Source organism: Podarcis erhardii (genome assembly GCF_964252035.2).
Source record: "Podarcis erhardii genome assembly, chromosome: 6".
Lineage (NCBI taxonomy): Eukaryota > Metazoa > Chordata > Lepidosauria > Squamata > Lacertidae > Podarcis > Podarcis erhardii.
Window position 1 is genome coordinate 42,870,566 of NC_138510.1, and position 27,699 is coordinate 42,898,264.

General features: G+C 41.3%; 1 protein-coding gene across 2 annotated transcripts; it reads right to left on the reverse strand.

Annotated features, from left to right (window-relative positions):
* Nucleotides 1-503: 503 nt before the first annotated feature.
* On the reverse strand, nucleotides 504-27,699 carry MDM4 (MDM4 regulator of p53). Of its 2 annotated transcripts, none has more exons than XM_081866342.1 (11): nucleotides 27,545-27,699; nucleotides 22,469-22,580; nucleotides 20,089-20,163; nucleotides 16,461-16,594; nucleotides 14,554-14,609; nucleotides 9,755-9,822; nucleotides 8,992-9,088; nucleotides 6,901-7,043; nucleotides 6,045-6,191; nucleotides 3,609-3,689; nucleotides 504-1,565 (listed from the first exon to the last, which is right to left on the reverse strand). In XM_081866342.1, exons 2-11 carry the CDS (start codon nucleotides 22,541-22,543, stop codon nucleotides 1,032-1,034), a joined length of 1,410 nt encoding a protein of 469 aa, XP_081722468.1. In that variant the 5' UTR covers nucleotides 22,544-22,580; nucleotides 27,545-27,699; the 3' UTR covers nucleotides 504-1,031. The 2 variants fall into 2 exon arrangements, with proteins under 2 accessions (XP_081722468.1, XP_081722469.1); XM_081866343.1 differs by having other exon boundaries at nucleotides 8,992-9,085; nucleotides 27,545-27,698.

Here is a 27,699-nt window from a genome sequence, read left to right on the forward strand (position 1 = left end):
TTGGACATTGAATATCTACAGTGAATATAGACAGGGCATTTATCTTTGCATCTAGTAATGTACGGGTTCGAAAAGAATGTCCATCATGGCAAAATAAAAACTTTTTAAAATTATATTTTATGATGGGCAACTATATTTGCCCTTATTAAATCTTTTTCAGCTTCTCAAAGGCTCTAGCCGGTCACTCTTGAAAAACTGACTGTCCAAAAATCAATTCTTTCAGATACTACATAAATTGTGGACTATTCTTAAAGCTACAAATAACTTAGAAAACTGAAAGAGGGTGTAAGCCAGCCTTCAAGCTGGTGCCTTCCAGATGTTTTCAATTGCAACAGTCATCAACCCAAGATCTGGAAGGCACTGGGTTCGTGAAGGCTGATTTAAGCGTTAGCTACATTATCATATTGTGAAGAGCCTACACCCAGAGAGGGACATGGAGCACCACCGCATTAACATTTCACAAAAGAGGGGCCATCATTAAGAATAGCCCCATGCACATAAACTCAAATTGAAGGTGCTTTATTCCCTAATTCTGAGGGGTGAGAATTGCACAGCTATATTTTCTAACAAGCATTCACACTAACCTTTGTGAATATTTCCAATACCACAACAAAAGTTATGCAAAGAGCAGGTATCTCTGCTCATGGGTTAAATTGCACAGTAAGAGAAAAACACAGCTCAATACATAGCCACACAATAAGATTTCTGCACTTCAGAACTAGCACCATTCTGCACAGAGAATTGCTCATCTTACGGCTTTTACATAGGCAGCTGACATAGTTATAACAAAGAACCCTTAGCCAGTCAGTCTGATGACTGCATGCTAATTTCCAGGTTGTGTAGTCAAGAAATTTCATGGGTTTTCCACGTTTTGCTGCTAACAGGGTTTGACGTATTTCTTTTTGGAGTTCACATTCCCCTCTCTGGTAAAAAAATATATATAAATATACTTCTAAATATAAATCTTTATCCTTTAGTTATAGTCCACTGAATGATGTTCCTTGCTCCGCAGCACCTGACAAGCGACGTTGCTATGCTATAAAGGTCCTGATCACCATCTGAATCTGTCTCTTACACACTGGGCAAGGTGACTGGCCCTTTTTTAACATTTTTGCACAAGTGAAACAAGCCACCAGGTGAGCTGTCCTTCCATGGACAATATTCCCGTTCCGTGGCCTCTTCTGACACATAATGCAAGGTTTCAGCAATTCTTTGCTACTCTCAAGGGACCATTTTTCTTTTTGCTTACCAAACTGCAACAAAGGCTCTTTGCCTGCAAGATCCAGAGAATCCACAGAGCTTCCAGGACGTAGGTTGGGTTTGATTTCTGATCTGCACAGGTCTTTGGACTGCATAAGTGGAGCAGATACTGTCCTTCGGCAGTCTGGGACATCTATCCCTTCTGTGTCCTCTTTGCTTTGCATTGTGGCAATGTTGGATGAGGAGAGAGAATGTGCTAACATGGGGCAGTCAGAGAACCAGTCTTTCCGCAAGGCCCAGCAGCGGAAACAGTACCGTTTAATGGGAGAGTTAAACTTCTTGCATTTTGTGCACTGCCAATAGTCCTGATGAAAGAAAGACAATCAAACCAATCACAGGTTTGTGCATTCACATAAAGGCTTTCTTACAGTAGAAGCAGTAACCAGCTCCATCAATTCTGCTCTTAAGTCATGGATTAAGAGAATGGTTACTACCTACTCAAGAGTGTCCATAGGCACTCAGCACCTCAGATATCCACCCTTAGTTCCCACCAAAAAACCTCTTCCAATTCTAACTTTTTAAAAAAGGTGTTTCTTGGGGGGGGGGCTGCCTATGTTTAGCTCTCTCTGTGTTTGAGCAACACTTGTCTTGGTGAAATTGGTATTTTTTGTGTAACTATTTCTTAGATTTTCCAAAATGGTTGGGGACCATTGTAGCTGAACCCTCTAAATGAGATGTCCTTTTTGCTGAACCTCATCTTTATTGTGCCCCTTCCCATAATATCTTTGGAAGAACAAAGTCTCTACCCTGTTCTCTATATTGAATTTTCAATGTCTTATTCTAAATTCAAAAGTAGATAGGCTCCTTGAGTCAGTTAGAAGGATATTTCTCAGACTCTATAAATATATAAAATCTATTGAACCTACACAATTGATGGTGGCTTACTTGATTACCTCATATACCAAGGGCAATGGCTTTTTGAGTTTAGAGCTATAGTTCAGTTGTCTGGTGCCAGGGACAGTCCAATTTGTCAAACTGGCACAGACTCTAAACTATACTCAAGCAGCAGCAAAACTTGGTTCTGCATGCTATGAAGAACAGGATGACTACTACTTCCATTGCAATGCAAAACCATAAAAAGGAAAAACTGAGCAGAGAATAATGAAATAAATTCTGTTGTCCACTGATAAGTACTGAGAAAGTGTCTTTGTGCTGGGATTAAAAGGGCAATTTCAGAAACTAACCAGAACACTGCCACAATGATAGAGATCATATCTCTTCCCTCCCTATAGACTTGATTCATTTGGAAGACTAGAAACCATGAAACCTCTGTGCTGATCCACTGAGTATCAAAATGCTCCCACAATGACACAGAACAGTGTAGTCATGTAGTGAGACTATATTCAACCAGCTCTGCAAAAATATCCCAATGAATATATTCCAGGCAGCGAAAGATTAATTTTTTGTCCCTTCTCCAAATGTGGAAAGATCATGACCAAATGAGATAAGATGGGATGCAGACACACACTTCTTTTCACGTCTGCATCATTCATATGTAACATGGGGATGGGGTGTTTTGCTTTAACTGTCAAGGAGTATAAGTGAAAAGGGCTAAAACCTCCCCCATTGTTCTAGCCAACTTTTCACTATTTCAGACTCACTCCCTGAATCACAGCAAGGAAGGGAAAGAATACCTGGAACAACATTCTCTGGGGAGGCAAGGTTGCCTTCACCAGCACACTATTTTTACTGCTTAAGCAAGACACCCCTTTCCAAACCATACTAAAAGCATAGGCCCATGAATGATGGTCTACTTTGACCTTCAGTTATCAGTTTAGATATTTACTATGCTATAAGGGCCTCTAAAAACTCTATAGATGCTCTAAATCCCTCACTTCTCAGAAGATATGAATTGGTCACATATCAGTTTGTGTCACATATCAGTTTTCCTCAGCCACTTGCTAAAAACTGGCCTCTGAACACCTGAGCTGTAAGCTATGAGGTTAAAGTAGTTTTCCATACAGGAAATAAAGTAGTTTTTTATACTGGTCATAAACGTACTCATAACCAGCTATCGGAAGAATGGGAAAATGGTAAGAAGGCTGAAAGCCTGCAACTAAGCAGACTGCAACTGTTGAATCATGGAAACTATTGTGTTCAGTTTCCTTAGCTCAATCTTTGGATGATGACAAGCTGAATTACCACCGGTTCACATGGTCCAATAAAACCTACAAATTGATTTGACACATCTGCCCTTTTAAACACAATAAAGGGACAAAAAGATGCACTGTATTTTGTTGTTATGGATGCAATAAGGAACTTCAACTACCTGAATAAAAAAATGCTTCTAACTTCTGATACTCAACTTTGTAGCCAAATTAGGGCTATTAAGCCTCAAGTACATTTACCTTGGAGGGAGGATCTATGTCTGTATCATCGTTTAAGGACTGTGAATCTTCAAAGTCATCAGATGATTCAGCTTCACTCAGCTGCAAAAAGTACATAAAACAAAAAGGAACATGTATGGCCATAAATAAGTGCACCCCCCCCTAAGAAAGCACTTCTTTACTGTCATTATTTGCATGCTGCACAACAACAAAAAATCTTGCAATAAATAAAACAATTTGGATAAAAAGAAAGATGTAAAACTGTGAAATCAAAGCAGGTGTCAACACTGATGGCATTCTCCTATGACTGCCAGCAATTATGGTCAACTGATGCCTGTTTTGGCCTAACGTTGCCTGCTACTTAATTCCTTCTGCTTCCAGAATTCCTTGCAGCCAGGGCCAACATTTAAATTTAAAATGCAGCAATATGGAAATATTCTTTAGTTTGACAAGCACTAGGTTAAAAGCCCACTTGTGTGCTATTAGCACAAGCGCTCCTGCTAACACGTGTGTTGAAAATGGATGAGGCCAGTAGCGTGTGTGGTGGCCCAGAATGGAACCCCCATGTAAGTGTGGACTCCCCCGTATCCAACAGGGGAGCTGAAGAATGAATGTGGTTTGTCAAAAAGATTGAAAGCCACTGCACCAGATCATTGCAACACTTTTAGTGACTGTATTCTCCCCTCACAACCCCCATGTCATCACTGCTATCTAGAGAATGGGAATAAATTGCATCTCGCAAAAGATCACAAAGCAAGACCAGTGTCCCATGGCCAAAATGGTGTGCATCAGCTGCTAGTCTATGATGGCTCTCAGATTCTGCCCATCTGTAAAACAGATTAAATAACGAGTATGTCAGTTGACTCATGTAATCATGCATTACTCTTGAGGGGGAAATCTGCAGGTTGTTTTTTATGCAAGTTGTTCTTGTCTTAAAAACTTGCTGAAAATCTAGACATGAATTCCTGCGAACTACTGAAATATGGAGAGCTTCTCACCCATCTATTACCATGAAATGAATCACAGAGGGAACTGTCATCCAATGTGACAAGCCCATGACATTGCATGGAAACCTTTGCTAAAAAGAAAAATAAACCACTGAAAGTGCAAGCCATCAGATTACTAAAGATAATGGCAGAACTGGTGTGACAAAAGGTGTGTGAATCTGAATTTATGATATGGTTTATCTCTGTAGATCATGGCCTAAGTATAAGATTGGCTTAACTATAATATGACACAAAAATCACCATGAACCAGGAAACAAGCCTGATCCCAATCACCTGCTGAAAGGCATTCAGGAATATCCTGAGTTCACACACATCTGATCTAAAGATGAACACATGCAAATATATGGTTGCACAATGGTGAGGTGATTTAAAGGTAGACCACAGACAGATGCCTAGGTTCACATAAATCCTCATGATCACAAATCTTTCATCTTTTTGTTAAGCAAACAGGAGCAGGATGGGCAAGGTGAGAAATAGGCAGGAAAATCTGGAAGGGGTTATGGAAATTGTAAGAACCACTCATTTCACAGCCCCCTCCCCACTCCACTGGCATGCATTGGCAAAAATGTATGAAAAAAACATTAGAGTCCAAGGCTAGTGGGCTCTCATAGCTCCAACAGGACAGAACTTATCCAGTACTCCCTAGGCCTCTGCATACTTCTGCTTTGCCTTAAGGATAGGTATACTTTCCTTCCCGCCCCCCTTTCTAGTGTTGGTTTATTGCAAAATTGTCATGTCCGTGCTTCTGTGGGCCTTTTAGAATAGTTAGGTATCTTTTACTCCTTAATTAGGGTGTGCATGTATTGTAATTTGCTACCAGCATAGACTAACTTTGCTGTCTAAAGCAGCATATTTATATTTCCTGTGTGACTCCTATTTTCTATAATAAACTATGCTTTCTTTATTTCTTTGTGTGAGAGCTTCTTGTAGGCATAAAATTAAGGGTTAACAACACATCCATAACAAACGCATGTCATAACACCAGCAAAACATCCTAAATCTCTCAGCAGGATATATTTGATCATAGATGAGTGCTGGTGGTGCACATGTGAGTCTAGGAACACACTTGTAGAAAAAGTAGAAGTAGTAGTAGTAGTAGTAGTAGTAGTAGTAGTTTAGATTTGAAATCCCGCTTTATCACTACCTAAGGAGTCTCAAAGCGGCTAACATTCTCCTTTCCCTTCCTCCCCAACAAACACTCTGAGATGAGTGAGGCTGAGAGACTTCAGAGAAGTGTGACTAGCCCAAGGTCACCCAGCAGCTGCACGTGGAGGAGTGGAGACACGAACCCGGTTCACCAGATTTCGAGTCTACCACCCTTAACCAATACACCACTGGCTCTCATAACACTGGTTCTCTTTAGTGCTCTGATGGCTTACACTTCCAGCTTAACATCCATGCTCATTTGGTGGAACAAGCACCATTCCGTTCCTTTGCTCTTGGGACTTACAGTTTTGCTGCCATCTTTTCCTTCTTCACTGGCATGGTCACAGTCAATTGTTTTAGCTGGGATTGTAACACCAAACTGATCCGAAGCAGCTTCATTGAGGAACCACAAGTCATCAGTGGTATCTGAAACAATGGTGGTGTCTACATCCTAGAGCAAAAAGAGAAGACAGACATGGCATTTACTGATCTACAAAGACTTGTTCTCATTATATTCAATGATGCCTGAATAAAGCTACAATATACGATATTGCAAAATTTCTTCACCACTGAATCAGACATGGTGCCAGAACAACTTGGTAGAGCATCGTAAAAACATGCTCTCATGTTGCCACCCTTAGGAGGCATATACTCATCCAATACAACAGGACTCGACAGGGCTCTGGACACCTCTTGAGATTCAACTGCTCTAACAGTGGAGTCAAGGTCCTGGCAGATGCAAGCAATTTTATCCTTAAAATGATTTGCAAACCAGTCACAGCAAGCTACCATTGGTTGTCACCTCCTTCTGGCCAGACCGTAAAAGGCCCTGCACTACCTGGAAAAGCTCTACTGGATGGCACAATGAGAATGTAATGGAAGCAGCAACGTATGCTTTCTTTGCTGGCTTCACTGCCACTACGTAGGCTCGATGATGAGCCCTCAGCAGAGTTCAACAGCATTCAAATGGATGATTCAAAGTCTTTGCAGGTGCCATTTACCCTGCACTACTTTCACAAGTCATATTTTGCAGGCCCTTTCTTTCCTGAAGTCTACTCATCATCAGCAAAGTCAAACTATGGAGAGTCTCAGCAGTAAAGAAAGCTTGAGCTGGAAAGAGCCTATAAAGAACTCAGGAATTAATGTCGACCAACAGTTACCTGATTCGTATGTATATCAGTTGAGCCATTACTTCTAGACTTGTAGTTGTTTCTCAGATTCCCTAAAAACCACCATGGAAGACCAGCTACATCCCACTCTTCAAGCACCAAATCCAGTGTGGGTTGCTCTTTTGAAAGGTTATCTATAGGAAACAACCGAAGTTCAGATTAAAATGTATTTATTTTGAACTGACTGATAATCCTACGCATTGAGACACAGCTCACTCTCAAATTAATATCCTTCTGCCTGAAGTACTTTGGCAGGAGTAGCCAACATGGTTGTAGACACCAACTCCCATCAACCCCAGGGAGAATGAGCAATAGCTGATGTGAGTGATAATCCCCAACATCAGGAGGGCACCATATCGGCTACACTTGCATGAAGAAATAAGGCAGAGCAAAGCATGTAGATACTCTCAAAACATAGGAAACTGCTCTATACCAAGTCATACCATTCCATCAAGTTTAATGTTGTTCACAATGACTGGTAGCTGATATCCAGGGCTTCAGACCATGAGTCTTCCCCTGCAGACCCACCTGGATATGCCAAGGCTTGAACCTGGGACATTCTACATGCAAAACAGATATTCTACTACTGAGCCACCCAACTTCCCCATGGAATAACTAAATGACTACCCAGCAAGACTCTCTGCCATTCCTTAAAGATTATACAGATTGTAGGACCTTCAAGCTCACTTTTGCTCACATGCAGTATCAATTTTGATAAGGGGCTGTTGTTTCTGTAACAGTTTCCCACCTTAAATTCAACTAAAATCAAAGGATTCACAGACAAGATGATCAGAGCGGGATGTTTTTAAACCATGTGACTCCAGCTACAAAAGCTGAGGCTGCTGTACAGATTCTTGAGCTGGAGTATTGTTTAGGACAGAGGTTTTCAACCTTTTTGAGTCCATAGCTCCCTTGACCAACTACATTCTTTCTGCAGCACTCCTGTGGACCTCAGGAGCCCAGTTATGTCACCCCTTGCCTGCAAAGCTGGCAGCCTCTTACCCTTTTTCCAATACCCTCCCTTGTGGAGTGTTCCCTCAGCATCCTCTCCCTTCTCCTTGGGAGTCCTCTGGGTAGCTGCTGCTGCTGCTGCTCTGGTCTTTGAGCTGTCCCCCCTGCCCCAAAGAGAGGTGCCTCCTCACACTGCTCCACATGGGCCTGGGACTTGTCTGTCTGTTCCCAACATCAAGGGCCGGTGGACTGGCTGACTGGGCTTCCTTGCCCGCTTGCTTACTCTGAGGTCATCTCAGCTCCTCGCAACCAGCACCCCAGGACCAGCCCCAGAAGCACCATTCACCTGCGGAGCTTGTAGCCAGAGCTACTGCAATAAACAGCTGTGCAAGCCTTTAGGAGGCAGAGACATAAGAGGACATCAGAAAGCAAGGGAAGGAAAGAGGGATAGAGGCCAGTGTTGCCCGCACGGCACCCCACTGGTTGAAAACCACTGGTTTAGGAGATTTCTTTGGGAGTTTTTGTTGGTGTTATATTTTTGTATCTTTTTTGTTAGATCTTATTATGACTTATGTGGAATTGTTCAATTTTGTCACATACCTTTTGATTTGTTTATTGTGTATGACTCCTTAATACTTATGTAAATCTTTTCATGTTGTAAGTCACCTTGGACATGGTTTTAACTACGGAAAGGCAGCATCCAAATAAAATGATGATGATGCATCATATCTGCCCCCAACTCGTCACAAGATTAAGCTCCTGCCATCCAAAGAAACTTTTAAATAAAAAGGCACATTGCCTACAGTGAGATGCCATCCCTTATCTACCACTAGTCAATACCACTGACAGGACACGCATTTCTACAAAATGTGCAGAAGGACTCTAGTGAGAATAAAGAACCCACCTGTTACAACAGAGATGAACAGAGAACTGTGACTTACTCTTAGTGCTTGTTGACCAATGTGTAAAGTCTGAACCTGTGCATATGATCACATATAACGGAAGCAATACTGAGAATAGAGCCCAGATCCGAATATAATAAAGAACAGCAAAATCTTGGCCAAATGTAGAACAAAGGAACTCATCTTGTGGCACTCATGGCTTTCATCAGCTTCAAAGACTTGTACTCACCTTCATCCTCCTTGAACGTATTCGAGACAGACAAGGCAGGTGTGTCAACTTCATTCTCTTTTCGCCCATAAGTGCAATTTCTGTCTGTGCTACTCTGCTTAAAGGAAGAAGGAGAGAGAGACTCATTAGCCCAACAGGTCTTAAAGAGACACAGGGATGTAACACTTCCTTTCTGAGTCACCAGTTGCAGAGAAACACCGAGGAGTTAAGAGTGTCAAGGTTTGAGCATACAAAGCAAAATTAACAAAGCATATTAACCAATCAAGAATCTGGTAATATCAAGCAGCATTCCTACGTTATAAAACAGCAAAATAAATAAATAAAGCTGCTATCTACTAGTGACATCTAACTCCTTACCTCCATCACAAATCATATAACTCTCAAGCTGGCCTAGATGTATCCAACAATAGTACCAGAAAAAGACCTGCCTGGTATTAGAAGCGTTTAAAGGAGGACACTACTAAGTAACTCTAAATCACCCTCTGTTCAAAAAATCCCATCCAAGAATACTGACAACAACACAAGCTGGTGTGACTGAGGACAGGAAGTGTTACACCCCAGTAAACATGTTCAGAGAATGGAACTCTGTTAGGTAGAGAACAGAGAATGGTCACTCTGTCCCTGGTCTGTGGACTCCGCAAAACTTCTGAGGAAGGCAGAAGCCCACCTGTCAAGAAATTCAAAAGTTCTAGCAGTCCACCGTGCACAGGTACAGAGAAGGGGCAACTCTGTACGACAAAAGAAACCACCCATCAGGGTTTACCTTCAGTTGTTCTTGACTTGGATTATTCGTGCTTTGATCCTTTGCGAGAGCAAGTCTCTGTGCAGCATCTAGACAGCAGGTAAAGAAAGAAAAAACCTTCCCTGGTAATAACCATTCTCACAACACAGAGGGGTCCCTTGACAAGCAACCAACAAATAGGTTTGGCAGCTGTAGGGTTAGAAGTGTTAAAGATGAGGGCATATAGTCCTATCCATCAAAAACCCTGCTCAAATTCCTAGGCTATTCACACTTGAGGAATGGAATATGCACCTTCAAGCTCCTGACCCTTTAGCTGACCTCCTACATGGCACTTTGTGCCACATCTTCCTAGCACTTTCAAGTGACAAACGTCTGTAAGCGCCTCAACATTAGAACAGCAAGTTTAATGGGAAATAGAAAAGGGGTTCTAGATCCCAGGCTCCAATTCTGTTTTCAAGCAACACAGAAGTGGCATGAAAGCACCTTGCTCAAGATACATAAACCAGCTTATTAACCAACACATAGAAATGTACCAATGCCCATCCATTCATTACTTCTGCTAATGCTCAGCAAGGGAGACAGTTTAGTCCTTTCACTGCTACAAAGGAAGATCTGTTCCAGCAAGGCCTTCATCCTTGTCAGCAGGGTAGATAAAAATCAATTTTAAAAAAAAAATGAATAAATCAGATTTTTTTATTTAAGTTGGATTTTTAAAAATAAAATGCTTTTGGAGGAAAAAGCTTTCCAAAGATAATCTTCTATTTAAGTTACATTATAGTCCAAATGCTATTATCCATCAGGAAATAAGGGCTTGTTTTTAATTATGTAGCATGAGGCTTTATATGCGATGTTTAACTTTTTTGGTAAATGAATTCCATTAATTCATTTCACAATGTCATGCTCTTCCAGAGGTTTCTGTAAAATTATTTGGGGCAGTTTTTCTAACGAGAAGTTATTATCACAGATGCTTGTTTTTGCAGTTCTCAAAAGTGTGAATTTGTGTCTGCAGAGATAACATGCCTTTTCTTCACAGGAAAAATGTTATAAAATAAGCATACCGAGTTGAGGAAAAATCCTTAATCCCCTTGTTCCTTTGCAAATTTATATACACAGAATCAACCCCTTACCTCTTAAATGCTAAGTTCCAAGAGGTTCAATGAATAGATTGTTTGGAGTGGAATAGATCTGCACAAGTAGCTAAGTGTGAAGCAGTAAAAATGAAAGTGCAACCTTGTGAGCAGAATACTCAAGTCTTGGGATCTTTGCGTAATAATTGTGCAAGTCAGTTGCATGTCTGTGCAACTCAGACTTGAGACAAGTGCTGAAGGCACTTCAGGGCTGGCAACCTCTTCTCAATCCCACTGGGTTCCAACAACTGCACGAACACTTAACTGTACAGAATAGGCACCTGAATATAGAAGCAAATCCGGGGGGTGGGGGTGGAAATAGTAACTGGGACCTGTAAGTCCTTGGCGAGACCTTGAAGTGCTTGCCAGTCAACTTATAAGAGTTCACTGGTTCCAGGCCCTTCTTCCCAGGACTCGCCTGACATTGTCCAAACAATAAAGTCTCTGCTTGGAACGTCGGTCCTGCAGCAGGAATCCCTGAAATTCTCTGCTCCAGTCCTTGGTTCCCTTTTTCCAGCTTTCCACCAGCCTGTTTCTCCTCGGTCTGTTCTTTCTGCAAGCCTGTTCCAGCCTAGGCCTACCAACTGTCTCTCTCCTCCCCTCTAGAAAAAGGAAGGCCAGCCTATCCAAAGCCAGGGTTGCTGGGAGATATAGCCCCTATAAACAGTTAATTTATTAAACCTTACAATAATTTCATAATTATCTATGTATTTCTAAAAGTATAACCAAATCAGTAATTTTTGATATAACTGTAAAAACTACTCTGAACATTTATTATTCCAAAAATGAAATCTTCATCTGGTTGTAAATATTAAGATTATATCAGCAAAAATGAGTCTTTCTGTTAAAAAATGATTTAAATCAAATCTGTCTAGTGATTTAAATTGATTTGTTTTAAATCAAATCCACCCTGCTTGTGAGCATTTACAGTAGTTTTCCAAAAATGGTCCAATAAACCAGAAACAGATAGGTTAGCAACAAATGAGGCTAACTGAAAAACTGCTCTCTAGCCAGAGAATGATGATTCAGGGCCACTTCACAGGAATTCCATCTTTCAATACTGATATTTGCACTGACTTGAAATGTGCAAATCCACTCAAATTAATTAGCTGTAATTAGCCAATAACAAAATTGGAGGGATAAAACTACAGTTAGGAATACTTATTTGTGGCCGAAGTTGGAGTCAGAATGCCCAAAATGCACAGATTGTTCAAGCCTTTAAATGCTTGTTAATTTGTTAATAGTTTTCTTAATTTTTCAGGCCATCTCTTCTCTTCTGATTTTATTTGGTAGCGTCAAAAAATTTCTGAAAGTTCACTTTTTCTATATTTTCCCCAATACCACTTTGTTGGGCTTCAAGAGTCACCCTCTGAGTTCTTCTGAGCCACCCATTTGATTCTACAAACATCTCCAATGCAAGTGAACAAGATGCCCACTGAACTCAGGATGGCTTCAGAAGTCTCAGAGTGGCTTGTATATAATCCTGACTTTATTAAACTATGGTTTATTAAACCACGGTTTAGCATTATGTGTGAATTGTGCCCAGCAGCTTAACTGGCTTGCTTACTGCCAAGGAACCATACTTGGATTTGGATTTTTTAAAACTATAGCTTAGTGATATGCATGAACCCAGCACCCTTCCTTAACCATAATTTGGCCTCCCACCCCAAGACACTCACCAAACTATAAAGGTGCAAGACAAGAGAACCTAGAAAACAAATCAAATTTTAGAGAAACAAACTATAGCTTAGCATTATCTGCAAACCAGGCCAAGCTATACTTTCTACTGTAGTAGAAGCCCACTTGTTTGCTCCTCAAAGGATTCTGTGGATCACTCAAGAACGTGCAAATGACTTCCAATAGTGCGCAAATAAAGAACTATGCCACAATTAATCTTCATTAAAATTCCAAGAGAACATCACCAAAACACACCTTATGAATAAAAACCAAGCTGGATGTAAAACGTTATGAATGCAAACAAAAATGTGTATGTTATATAAACAGTGGGGAAGCCATAGCAGCCTCAGGACTGTGAGAAGTGGGGAAACAAAGTTTAGTTTTCTCATTCTACCAAGGTTCTGATGCTACTATTTTCATTTCATATGAAACTCCCAATTTTACCTGCCTGCAAATATGGCCAACTGGCACCACAAAAGTGATGAAGAAAAGTTCTGAAGCCTTAAAGCACTGGTGTTGGAAATAGCTACTATCATGCACAATACAAGGGCCAGCCCTGCAAAGTCAGTTTTGTTTTTGGATCTTGCACCAGCACAACTCAAGGTGCATTCAGGCAATACTCAAATTCAACCTGAGGATATCTCCATGGTTGTCACCTAGGTGTGAATTACTATTACAAGAATGAACCGTCAATAATTGTTTATCACAGGATTTGCTCGGGCTGAATTTAAATGACTAATGAAAAACTGGTGCACAACTATCAAGAGTGGAGAGGATCACTACAAAAATTGGTTTTCCTTCACATTTTATTTGTGTTTCTCATGATTTCTATGCTTGCCATTTCATACGAGGTGAATACAGCCACTACTTGCAGGATATAGTTTGCCAACTAACTGGAACAAATATTGTTAAGTAGCTACAGTGGTACCTTGGGTTCTCAAATTTAATGCATTCCGGGAGTCCATTCAACTCCCGAAACGGTTCGAAAACCAAGGCAAGACTTCCGATTGGCTGCAGGAGCTTCCTGCACTCAACCGGAAGTCATGGAAGCCGCATCGGACGTTTGTCTTCTGAAAAACGTTCGCAAACTGGAACACTCACTTCCAGGTTTGCAGCATTTGGGAGCAGATTTGTTCGGGAGCAAAGCCGTTCAACTACCAAGGTACAACTGTATTATGTTCTATCATGTTATTATTTCTTGCCTGTAAGCCACTTTTGGATTCATTTGAATGAAACATAGCATAGAAATAAAATAAATCAAATCATTTCCCCCCAAATGGCAGGGAGTGAGCAAATTGAGGACCTTGCCAAAAATGAGGGGGCATGGGAAGAGTTCCACAAGTAAATTTTTGTTAAGTTGCCAGACAAATAAAGATGAAAAATTGTATTTTATACCCCACGTGTTCTGTTCAAAATATAAGAACTGGAAATAAACCAATGGTAGAGTATGCATCAGGTATGGGGAAACCTGTGGTCCTCATTGTTAATGGGCCACAACTTCCATTTCACCAATCAATCGCCATGCTAAATGGAGAAGATTGAACAAGAATCCAACAATAACTGGAGGGCCACAGGCTCATTTTTAAATCTCAATGATAGATAACCATTGGGATTCTATTACCTGCTGACAAATTAAGCTAGTTCATCCATTTAGCAGAATCCAGAGAAAGATAAATGAACTTTAGCCAGAGGAATGGATGGTATTTATGATTTCACTTGGACTGAAGGTTCTCTCAACTGTATTCACAGGGTTGTGTTTGACTATTACTCAGAACAGACCCACTGAAAAAAATTAACTTAAGTTCATTCAGGAAAAAAAAAAAATCAGACAACCACCAACTGTATTTAACAATTTCATCATCCTAAGTCTTGAAACTATTGCCCAAAATGTGTCGGGGGTGTGAGAAGGCTGTAGTGTCTCAATACTTTCATCAGCAGACTTTACATGCTTTTACTTACCAAAATTAAATTTTATAAAGCAATGCATAAACTTGGCTAATATAAAATGTAACCTACCTGTAACAGTAACAGTAACAGAAGTCACATTCCGTTTCAGCATCTCATAAACTGGTCTGTGGAAAAGTATGTATTTTTAAAGTTAAGTTCATTCATAGGACAGATTGTGGTATTATCACACTTATCAAACCTTCTCACCCTTCCACTTAATCTTTAAAGAAAGTAGAAACAGCCAACACAGCCTGCAAATTTCCATAAGCCTAACTCATACAGTTGCCACCCTATCTAGAGTGCAAGCACAATTAAGTATCTCAAAGATTTTTAGGTTAACAATGCATTTTTTCCCTTTAAAAGGAATCTAGCTGTGGTGGGTTGACAAGCAATTTCTAAAAGGGATCATCAGGAGAGTAAATTTTACTTGTCTTTAATTACTTATTGAGATGTATGGCCTTTCTTTGGACTCCAAGTTTGTTACGACTGTGAGATGACATCTTGTCACATGAAATCTCATATTTTAAAGCAGGATTTTTGTGATCACACTTCAGCATGTCTGTCCAAATGTGACCCCTGGTATGACAAACTACCCTATCAGACTCCTCACCCTCAGTTTAACAATATCACAAATATAAAATGGAGAAAAGCCTTTACAGCTCTGTGGCTCGTCTAGGTGCTCTGCCATAGTTTAAGGACACCATCGCCAGCTACCCTACGAAGAGAGCATTTGCCCATGCGGAGGTAACATGCCTGAAGACTTACCCCACTACACACAGGTTTGCCCCAGCTACGAGGATGTAAGAGCAGCTTTCTTCAAAGTTTTAAATACCCCAGTTGAGTGATCAATTGGGCATTTGATTAACTTTTTATTAGGGGACATGTTCCCCCATACCTCTGAGAAAGTGCCCTGTTTTGCCTTTAGAGTGGCCATTTTAAGGAGAAACGTTTGTGGGGGTGAGAAGCTAAGTTCTTCAGGCAGCAAACTCTTATCTGATTGAACACCTGGTTCTAATATTTATTTTAGTGGTATAGTGTATTTTGTTCTGCTTTTATTCTGTTTTACGTATTTTATCTTTTGAAATGGCCTCGGGTAGACAAAATAAATAACAAAAAATGCAGTATCGTTGGGAGGCTTGGTTAAGCCTGCATACAAGGCTAGCATTTTGTCCCATTCCAGGCCTCAAGGTCTGACCTACATATGCAACATAGCCAGGTGGTGTTAAGTGGCAGCACGGAGCAGGTCATTAGGCAGAAGTCAGTTTTTGAATGACCACCTCTCCCCATTCTAAAAACTCCCTGCAAATAAAAATCAGCACGTAAGTTACAGAGCAAGGCTACAACTTCTCTCCCTGTCATGCTGGTTTTCTATTTGCTGTGCGGTTTTGTTTTAATATGGAGAAGAATTCGAAAGCAGCACTGCTGTATGTGACCAAAAGCAGCATAAGTCTATTTAATGAAGTGTCTTATGGCACCTTAAATACCAACACATTTATTGTGCCTTAAGCTTTCAGATACTAAAGTCTACTTCATCATATCCATGGCGTAACTCTCATCCGCAGCTACATATACAAATGTGATAAGGCTGGGGAAATAAGGTACAAAAAGTATACAAATAAGTGGCAATTAATTTATGGTGGAAAGTTTGTGAGACAAATATGATAACCATTTATAAGAGCAGTGGTAGGCAATAAAACAATCAACTAGGCTCTGCTGAGTTAATCAACATCTGAAGTGTGAAAAATCCAATGACTCCATTCAATCCCAAATGAAGAGGCTTGAACTTCTGGATGATTTTTTATTTAGCTATTTCACACTGGAGTTCCCCTTTGAAAATCTTTTGTTCATGTATGGGGAAGGAGGGATCACTCGTGTCACGAGTTATCTATACCACCCAAGCTGAAGAGGGACCATAGATTAGAAAGTTGCTTTACACACAGGAAACTTGTTCTATGTATGTTTTAAAGATTTCCTACCTTGGGTCGTTCACAGAGAAGCTTTCACAACCTAGAAGATCCCCCAGCTGGTCTCCTCCACAATACACCATGTGCTGCTGTTTTTTGTCATATAGCTGCTTCTTTGAGATATACTCCCCAAGGTAATGTACAAGCTAGGCAAATAAAAAAAACAACAACACTTAATAAGACATGCAGCAAGAATTAAACCAGTAAGGATTGTTCTCTATTACAACTGTTTCAGCATTTGTTGAACATTTTCCTCTGTAAATAACATCACACAACAACAACAACAACAACAACAACAACAACAACAACAACTTTTTATTTATATCCCGCCCTCCCCAGCCGAAGCCCGGATCAGGGCAGCTAACAATAAAACAGTACAACAGTACAACACAACACAACGCAACACTCTAAAATCATTCATTATAAAATTAGTGCTCCTATAAAATAGTGCTCCTAGTCAGTAAAAACACTGTTGTAATTTTATATGGCTCCCACGCATCTCATGAATTAAAGCTCTCTTATTTTATGAATTAAAGCTTATCATCCTTTGAACCAACGTAGATACTGAGGGTTGGATTCAACTAATACAGGGAGCAAGCAGAATGGAGCACAAGAGCTTCCACAAGTGCAACAGGGCTCTCCCATTCTCTCCTGCCCCAATTCCACTCTAGATGGTCAGGAGAATCCCCATAATACTGGTGGGGAGGAGAGGGGGAATCACTCCATCTGGCAAGCAGGAATGCTTGTGCTAATGGGGCAATTGAGACAACAGACTTTTAATTCCTCTAATTTCAGTCCTTTATCTTTCAGCTACCCATGTGGCATAAGAGGGTCATATATATATATATATATCAAGTGCTCCCCAACCTGCAGGTCGTGGCACACAAGTGGGCTGAGAAGCCTGTGCAAGTGGGTCATAGGGTTGATAAGTAAAATCAGAATAATTACCACCTTGAACTGGGCCTGGAATCATAATGACAACCAACGTAACTGTTTTAAAATAGGGGTTCACAGAATCGGAGTTATATGAGCTCTAAACGGAACTCCACAATCCAGCTAAAATGGAACTCCCACATCCAAACCACAAAAAAATGTGCACATTTTTAAAACGAGAACATTTCTCTCTCCCCTTAGAAAGCAGTTTGCATTCAAAGCGCTGGAGAAAGCACTTCAGGGATAACTCTGCAAACCACTTAAGGCATCAGCAACTGTGGGGGGGAAATAGGACAGAATAAACAGACATGGGTAATTTTTATAGTCCATATTCATTCCCTAATTAGAACCCCACTGGCTGGAGTTTGAATATATGGGGATCTCAAAGATGTCACAACTGTAGATCTGAACATTGATGTCTGTGGACCTTAAATTGTCTGGAAATATAACCAGTCTAGAGCAGGGCTGAGAAACCACTGATCCTTCTAGCATTGCTGGACTACAACGCCCATCATCCCTAACCACTGGCCATGCTGGCTGGGGCTGGTGAGAATCAGAGTCCAGCAACATCTTGAGGCTCAAAGGTTCACCATCCCTGGACTACAGCTTAACAGTGGTAACAGAAAGTGGCACTAGTTATAATGCAGGAGACAGTAATATGTAAATAATACATATGCTCAATGTTTATTTTATTGTATTAGGTAGATTTTTAAAAGCTGGGAATTCTGTATTAAGCAGATGTAAAGTAGTTGTCATTATAACCATCAGAGAAGATTTTATATATATTCACAGTGTAATAAAAGTTTGTTACAAATACCCAAACCTCCTTCTGAGAAGCTTAGGGCCACTTTCCCATGGGTGTCCCAAACACTGCTCAGATACACTGCATCCCTTCAGAAGCCAAGTCATACTATGGGCATTCAAGCACAGTGGCAGATTCAGCATCTAGGTCAAGTATTCCCAATCATCTTTTTTAATTATTAAATAATAATTAATTACTACTACTACTACTATTATTATTATTATTATTATTATTATTATTATGCCCCACTCAACTAGCTGGGTTGCCCCTGACAATCTGGGTGGCTTTCAACACATATAAAAACATAATGAAATATCAAACATTAAAAACATCCCGATACAGGGCTGCCTTCAGAAATAAGGGCAATAGACACAGAGCCCCACTGCTTGTGTGAGAGTTGCAAGATTAAAATTAAGGCAGTGACCCTGCAATCAGATATTTCTTGAACTGCAAACCAGATCCAACTGAAGTGGTGCAGCCACATACTAGTATATAACACACAAGTGGAGCCTATCCCTCATGTAATACATTAAGCATAATAGCCTAGTCACCCCTCTCTGTCTCCAGCAAAAGGGAGGGGGGAGTCTCACCTAGAGAAGATAAATGCAAAATGAACAACTACTAGCAGCTTCCACCCACTGCTGGGGGACAAGCCCTTACTGCGCTAAATGTAGTCTGGTGTGGCAAATTAACATTTTAACACTAAAACCCCTTCCATTCAAAGTATTCAATTTGTTTTTTGCAAAAATATTAGAAGCTAAATAAGTTATTTAAATGCATAAGTGTTTAAAATAAGTCACGGAGCACTACAGGAATATCTGACACATTCCTAATGAAAAGCCACTGCATTTAATTCCTAGCTGACAGGATACCCCTGTAAATCACAGCTAGTGTCATTTTTCTAATCTTGTACACACTTTGCATTTTCATCTTAAAATAAATGATTTCACAGGGTGTCTTGGGTTTAGCTGACAAGACATTTCCAATGAAATGAGAGAAAATAAAAAAGTATAATTCAAAAACTTTCAAGCTTCAATTGGCAACAATAAACATTTCTAACAGTCTCTCAGGATTACAACTAATGCAGTTTCCCTCCCACTCTTTAATACTGACCGATAGCCCTAAATCATTTTATAATAGCTATTCAACAATAAAAAAGCTGCTGCTCTTTTAGCATCTGCAAGAGGCAGCTCAAAAAACCTTTTGATGAATAAAACACACACCCATGGCAATAAGGATGTGCCTATTTCACATGAAAGGTTCAGAAGTGCTGAGACCAAAATCTGCCCCTCCATATTTCAACCTCCATGCTCAAACTAGGGGATGAATTATTAAGAATAGTTATAGATAGTCTTTAGGGACACCCTCCCCCTCCCCCAAAAAACCACTTTCACCAACACTGCTCACTCAGGTTATTGGGAAGAAGCAGAAACATTTCGTTCTAGCAACTAAATTATCCAGAATAAAATTGCAAAATTACACACAGCAGCATATCAATCACCAGAAGGAAATCAAAAGGTAGCAAACTGGAAATGTTAAGCGAGCAGATGAAACAGCATCTGAAAGTGGCAAATGCTTGTGTCAAATACACATTGACCACCAAAAAGAAGTAAATATTAGGGAGCATAAGACAGCATATATAATTCAAAGACCACATGCACAGTCCTCATTTTGTGGAAGTTACTATTACACTTTCCTGTTTCAACAGCCTAAACTGGGAAGTGAGAGGGGTTTTCCAATAGGGGTGAGCCAAAATATGTTCGCAACTTCATTTGTTTGGGCTATGAAGTCAAAGGGGGGCATTTCAGCAATATTAGGTGTGGTTGAAGAGTGGCATAGAAATACATAAAATAAGGCAACCATCAAAACTGTTTCTAATACAGAAGAGTGTACGTATCAACTCACCTCCTTTAGTGTGAAAGTTTCACCTTGAGCACCTGCAGCTCGCAGAATCTTCAGGAGTGGTGGTTTTGGTCGTAGCTAAGATATGTGATAAAGAGAGTTTTCTATAAGCCATGTTCCATAACTTGTGTGAGGTGACAGATTAAATGCTGCCCATAACTATCCCAGAACAGTAAACTAAATGCTTCATGCAAGCCTGAAACACACAGCTGCAATGTCCCATCCCCACCAATGCACCTTTGAAACAAATAATTCTAAGGAGATGCAGTCACTACAATGCATAACCTCAATGTAAATCATACATTTCACTTTACCAGAGAGAGAAAGAGAGATTTAACGAGAACGAGCATGAGAGGTAACAGCAACATACAAATCCCAAGTATCATAACACATATGTTGCTTCCCCACCCTCTCTCACTGCAGTAGTCATAATACCCAATTAGGGCCACAATTATGTTATATCAACTCCAAGTGAAACATTATATGAGAGCTTTCATAAGGCTGAAACGATGAAATGCCTGAAGCAAGAAGGCCCATTCGTCTGTATTAAACACCTCATTACCCTCTATATTCCCAATGCTAAAATGAGAGACAAAGGTGAAGTGTTGATATGTTCAGGCTAAGCGGGCAGAACAAGGGAGTTAGCAACCTAGAGTCATTCTGGACCAGTTTCAAAATTACACTGGTTGTACTGACTACCATTTCCCCACATGTCTGTGGAGTTATGCAGCTCTGTGTCACCAACAGCTTTTAATCACAGTTTCCAAACAGTACCCAGGCAGCAAATTCCAAAATGTTACCCATCTTTAGCTCAGGATTTTGTTGGAAACTGTTTCCCAGCGCTCTCACTACAAATTGAAAAGACCAACCATTTAGGGACTCCTGTGTTTTCCGAAATCAAGCCCAAGGGAAGCATCAAAACTGCATGCCGGCTTTTGAAACCGTTTGCGGGCAGCAGGACACAAATTAAGCTCACTTAAAGTTCAGTGCTACAGTAATCAAACACAAGGCTCATACACAACCAAATAATTAAATGAGAGAATAGTTCCAGATTCCAACTTAAGGGGCCTCTGTCATATGGTTTGATTTCTTCATTTTAAGACACCCTGCCCTCTGCATTTCATTCTAACTTCAAAGAGGAACACCTGAACCACCTCAATGTATTTCACTTGGGACCCTAAGAACTCCAGCATAGCCAAATTGGATATAAAGATTAGATTATTCTCAGCTCCCCAGGATACTAAATTTGACAGCTAATATATGGCCATTAACTCAAATGTCTTTATTATTCAATATTTTCTCCCAGCAGTGAGAATAAACAAACATGCTTAATCATATTACCTGGGAACTATGATAGATAGTACCACTTCTAAATTAATATACTAGGGAACTAAATCCCAATGGAAAAGCCAGTTGTCATTGATGGCAAAATTAGAAGTTGAACTCCTTCCTGCTTGATTGGCACCCACTGTTGACTGCACTTGTCTTTCCCGCTTCCATCTATATTGCTGCGTGTAACACCCTCTTTTCCAGCCACTTCTGGGTCGCCGTGACGCATGTGTGGTTGCACATCAATTAAAGGTAAAGGTAAAGGTACCCCTGCCCGTACGAGCCAGTCTTACCAGACTCTAGGGTTGTGCGCCCATCTCACTCAAGAGGCCGGGAGCCAGCACTGTCTGCAGACACTTCCGGGTCATGTGGCCAGCGTGACAAGCTGCATCTGGCAAGCCAGCGCAGCACACGGAACGCCATTTACCTACCCGCTGGTAAGCGGTCCCTATTTATCTACTTGCACCCGGAGGTGCTTTCGAACTGCTAGGTTGGCAGGCGCTGGGACCGAACGACAGGAGCGCACCCCGCCGCGGGGATTCGAACCGCCGACCATGCGATCGGCAAGTCCTAGGCGCTGAGGTTTTACCCACAGCGCCACCCGCGTCCCATTGCACATCAATTGGACATGCGTAAATCTCGTTGCCTGTATTTATACATATATACAACCTGAGCCTACGATGGAGGGGTTCACAGCATTAACAGCCAAAAATGGTATTGCTTCTTACATACCTGCAGTTTTGGATTCAAGCCAAATGGAACATGGTTCTCTCTCTCTCTCTCTCTCTCTGCCTTTCCAGTCTGACCTTCTGGTTCAAATAATACAAATCTGACCTTTTGTCTTTCTAACAGACAGCTGAGGGAGGGTAGCCCACCCATTTGCCCTCTGACTGGAGCCACTCCCTTTGTTCCACTTAGGACCCATATTTAGCAGGCCTTTAGCAGGCTGGCCTGGCTATTCCAGCAAGAGAATCCATGCTGGATCCAGGAATTAAAATGGGGCCCAGGCTTCAGTCAAACCCCTCCTCCCAAAAAACTCATAATAATAGGTTACCTGTTTGACTTGTTGAGGTGATGTTCTGCAGGCACTCTCTGGTGATAGATATTGTGTAGAGGTGGAAGATGACATTTTGGCAGTGAAGTAGCTGTCTATCCTCAATACAAGCCTAAATCAAAAATAAGATTTATCAATTAGTCTGAAAGAAAGCACACACAAAACTATGCCAGAACAGATACTATTCAGAAGTCTTAGAAAACCATTTGGCATAAAATTAAGTAATAGGATCCTAGGAGTACTTACATGTCTAATATTAAGACCACCCTATTACCATTTTTTAAGTTTGGTTTACAACTTTAAAAAATCCAACACCTACTAGTCTAACATAAATTAGGCAATTATGAAGGAAAAGCCTGCAACTCCTCATTTATTGCACCTTAACTAGATATCTTTCCTCTTCTTCTAGAGACCAGTGTCTGAAACAACTTCTTCGAAGTGCAGTCCCAATCAGTCTTTACTCTTCTGACCCTTTGAGCCCTAATATAACCAAGTCCCCTCTGGCATGTTGAGGCAAATCCCTAAAACAGTGCCTGTGTTAGGATGAGTCACTTGAACACTAACAGCTGAGTCATTAAACTTGTACCCAATCATGGTTAACTTGGTCAGCAAGCAGGGCTGGGGCAAGCAACTGAATGTACTAGTGCCTAAAGCTAATGATATAAATACAGTTTATCCTATAAACTGAAAAGTTCCACAAGTGTTTATGAAAAATACAGTATGCTTTATGCAGAGCTTTCAAATCAGCAAGCTTTATTTTCACTCAGTTCCAGCAAAGAAAGCATGAGATAGCAAAAATCCCTAAATCAGAATCCAGAATTATTTATTGTGGCATCATTTACAATAAACAGCCAGTTAAAATGGCAGTATCAGAGCTCTCTCCTATGGTATTTATTCTGAAGTAAATCATATGAAGCATGCATGGACATGAGCTTTATTGCAAATGTTGGGTTTGGTATGGATATTGCAACTTGTGGAGAGACTGTGATATCTAGAGGCTAAATGAGATGGCTACTAAATGAAAAGCATGAGATCTCAGTAGATCTATGGCTTGTGTATTATCAGATTTAAACAAATCAGACTGAAAAGTCGAACTGATTAAAAACCTATGCAACCTATGTATAGACACAAACTTAGTTAGTACACATTAATTCATTAAATAGAAAAAGGATTACATCCAAATTCCAATACTTCAGAATGAAATTAAGGGAAGACATTTTTCATGCACTGAATTGACAGCCTTGTTCTCTAATGTGGCAGTTTTCAAAATAACTATAAAACATGTACAGACCTGCATGTCCTAGTGGTGGGGTTTAAAATAACAGGCTAGGAGTAATGGCAGTTCATGTCATGTTTCTTAACCTCTGACGGAATAAGTAAATCCCTCCAGCTGGATTTTCCATGGTGCTCAGTAAAGAATACTAATAGTAGGCTAAACCAGGTTTGGATCTTTGGATAACCTTGTAAATGATGGCTGGCAAAAAGTATGACATCTATGTATAACTATGACTTTCTCTTAGAGCTCACAACAGCACTTGAAGTTTAAGAATTCAGAAAATAGTTTTAAAACAGCTAAAAAATATATTTAGCTTAACAGAACACGATGGCCACAATTTAAAACCATAAAACACTAGACACATGGATGTACTTCCCAATAAAATAGATGTTCACAAATGTCCCAAGCAAACACATACAAATATGTAAACCACATGTCTGAAACCCACAGAAAACCATTTTCTCTCTCCCAAAATGACCTCAAATATTTCTCTGCAAGGTCAAACGAAATGGGGGAAATCTCCCAAGTGTCTCTGTGCTCACAAATCCTGCCTTAAGGGCACATTTAATGTGTGAATAGGGTGAGCATTTTTCCTGGGTTCAGGAATTAAGTAGTTATAGCAACAGAAGAGTGGCCAAAACCCAGATAATGCAATCAGGTAAATGGCAGACAGGAGATAAACAACACACTCAGGATTCTGTTTTAGACCGCCCCCTGTGATGTATGTATGATGTATTGGGGGAGGTGGTCCTGGGCTACACACCTTCTGTGATGTATGTATGATGTTTCTGGGGGTGGTCTGGAGTTTGAGCATGGGCAATTTCAAAGTCTATACAGTGGACGCTCGGGTTGCGAATGTGATCCGTACAGGAGGTATGTTCGCAACCCGCAGCACCATGTCTGCACATGCACGGGTTGTTATTTGGCACTTCTGCACACGCGCAAAGTGCAAGCGCTGAAACCCGGAAGTAACCTATTCCGGTGCTTCCGGGTTCGGCGCAGTGAGCAACCTGAAAACATGCAACCTGAAGCATCTGTAACCTGAGGTATGACTGTATAAGGGCAGATGCACCTTTGTTCTGGGTCCCTCCCCCCCTCCTGTGTGTGGAGAGGGTAGCACACTGTTGCAACAGCTTTAATAAAGATCAGGCTTACTAGCTGCTTTGCTTCTCAATATTCTCTGGTTGGTCTCTGGTATTTTCTCCTACCAATAGAGAACCTACAAAAGGACTCTACATGGGCTCTTGGGTACCCCATAAGGGAAAAGGAGCAGTTTTTTTCTCATAACAGGTAGAATTTCCAGTACGTACTAGTTGAATGACTCCGCTGTTCAAGTGACTCATCTGAACACATTCACTGTTTTAGGACTTGCCTGAGCATGTCCTAGGGGACTTGGTTTTCTTTGGGTTCAAAGGGTCAGAAGAGTAAAGATTGCTTGGGACTTCACTTTGAAGAAGCTATTTCAGAGGGAAGATAAATACCCCATTAAGGTCTTATAAATGAGTTGCAGGCTTTTCATTCATAATAGCTTTATTTATACTTGACTGGTAAGTGTACCTGTAGGTTTTTTAAGTTGTCACCAACTGAAAAAAGAGTAATAAGGTGGTCTTAGTTTTGGTCGTGTAAGTATCCCCTAGGATCTTTTCACTTATTTTTGGGCCCAATGGTTGTAAATAGCCATATGAGATTAGCAGCTATAACAATATTAGGGAGAGGGGGCAAAAACACATTGTTGCAAGCTGGTACTATCAAGCATTGCAGGGGGTTAGGGTTGGACGAGAAGACCCTTGGAATATCTTCTAATTCTACAATTCTGATTCTACAAGCATTCATTTATGCCCTTTAAGATGACACAGAAAAATATGAAGAAATACCATCCCACACCCTCTAACAGTCATCCAGAATTCTGAGATCACAGAAAATGATCAGTCCCCCGTGAATTGTTTGGGGATTTAAAATAATCAAACAAGTGATGCAGTGAGAATGCTCCTGTTCAGGATACTACTTTCTATTCGCCTTCCACCCATCCCCAACGGTCAGTTAGTACAGTGGTGCCTCGCAAGACGAAATTAATCCGTTCCGCAAGTCTCTTCGTCTTGCGGTTTTTTCGTCTTGCGAAGCACGGCTATTAGTGGCTATTAGCGGCTTAGAAAAGGGGGGGGGGGACTCGCAAGAACTCGCAAGACATTTTCGTCTTGCGAAGCAAGCCCATAGGGAAATTCGTCTTGCAAAGCACCTCAAAAACGGAAAAACTCTTTCGTCTAGCGAGTTTTTCGGCTTGCGAGGCATTCGTCTTGCGGGGCACCACTGTATTCTGTTGCAATGGAGGATGGTAAGAACTCACTGGGCTATTGAGTTTCCCAAACTTTAGGGTCCTTGTTTTCCTAAATGTTTTCTGGGAACCTTGGGCATTCCCTCAAGCCTGGTAATATCTCCAGCTTGTGTATGGAAGGTGCCGTTTCGGTTATATAAAGACGGACACTCCTAGAATTGAGATTGCCATACGATGATGAGCATACACTGCTGTCTAATTGTTCACTTTCCAATGCATTACTAATCTCTTAAAAATCACTTCCTTGTTTCCAAGCTTTACTTAAAATGGCTATGCAGGACAACTAAGCAGCAAATGCCGGCTGTCATTCAGCAACTTTCATTTCAGCGTCTTACGTAAAAATGACGGGCGCACTGAATGATGTAAGGACCTGCGCACTTCCTTATTTTTAAACTTTCCCTCTAAAATATTTAACACATTCTCCAACCATTTTTCCACGATGTCAGAGCCAGCTCCAGATTAGTTATAAACAAACAAAAAAGTAATTTCAAAAGTTGCTTGGGGGGTAGCAAAGAAAGCTACTTTAGACAAAGCCCTTAGTGATGGGGTGCTTACACAAAGCACAAGTGCATGGAAGTCAGATGAAAGATACCCTTCCTTAAAAAAAAAAAAAAAGCAATGTGTCTGAACTTGGCGAGTTTAATTATAAGAAATGTCAAAATGAGAGCCAGTCCTTTAAAAAATATATACCTGCTTTAATTTTGCTTTTCAGACTAGTGAATGCTGTAATAATAACCCTCCGCTGTGTTCTCCCCTCCTTACACTAAGAAAAGGCAGTCAAAAGTCCCAGAATACCCAGGTGCTATTGACACAGCAGGGACCTCCCCTCTCCAAAGCCAAGCAAGCGGTGCCTTCTCCCACAGCCTGGAACTGGAGACTATGGAAGACAGTATTACTCGGCTAGGAGTGATCGCCAAAGAATAAGACTTTTCCACGCCAAGGAAAACAGAGCGTCTCAAATGCTTGGGGCAGCTTCTTCACGGCCCCCCTCGCAACACGCCACCTCCAACCTCCCAAGACTAACATTTGCGCCCGCAATGACTCCAGGAGCTACAGTTGCCAACTGAGCAGGGAAGAAGAGGGAGAGGAGCAGCCTGCCTCCCCTTGCTCCCCCCCCCACCTCCGCTAGCAACCGTTCCCTATATTAGCGTGTAAAAACACGCCACCGTGGGCGCAAGTCGACGGACAGCGCTTTTTTACCACAAGGGCTTTTCTGTACATCCCAGGTCAAGGGGGCTCTCGAAGCGGCCGGTCCCAAAAGTCGGCAACCCCCGTCCCCTCCGCTCCCCTCCCCGCGGTTTTCCCCCGCCTCAGCTCCGCCACCGACCCGCCTTTTCCCTAAAAGTTCCTTTCGCTGAGGGGGAACTTGGAGCCCCCCCCCGAGCTGTTCGGCATCCGGCCACCGTTCGCCCTCCTACGGAGAAGCCGCGAAGATCTCGGGCCCCTCACCGCCTCCTCCGGGACTCACCCTAAGGCCGCTCCACGACGCCCAGCAACTCCCGGCTAGTTACGGGGGGTGGGGCGGGGTGGGGAGGACGGGGCGCTTAAAACCCCCGGCGGCTCGTCGCCTCCATCTTAGCGAGGGCGGGAAGGCAGCAGGCCTCAGTTTCCGCCCAGCCTCTC

What these genes read in the sequence shown, in the direction of transcription:
- MDM4 (XM_081866342.1), bottom strand. Translation starts at nt 22,543, where the DNA reads ATGTCATCTTCCACCTCTACACAATATCTATCACCAGAGAGTGCCTGC. An exon ending in AAACTTTCACACTAAAGGAG is followed by an intron (nt 16,595 to 20,088) that starts GTGAGTTGATAC and finishes TTATTTGCCTAG; the next exon opens with CTTGTACATTACCTTGGGGA. An exon ending in ACATAGATCCTCCCTCCAAG is followed by an intron (nt 1,566 to 3,608) that starts GTAAATGTACTT and finishes TTCTTTCATCAG; the next exon opens with GACTATTGGCAGTGCACAAA.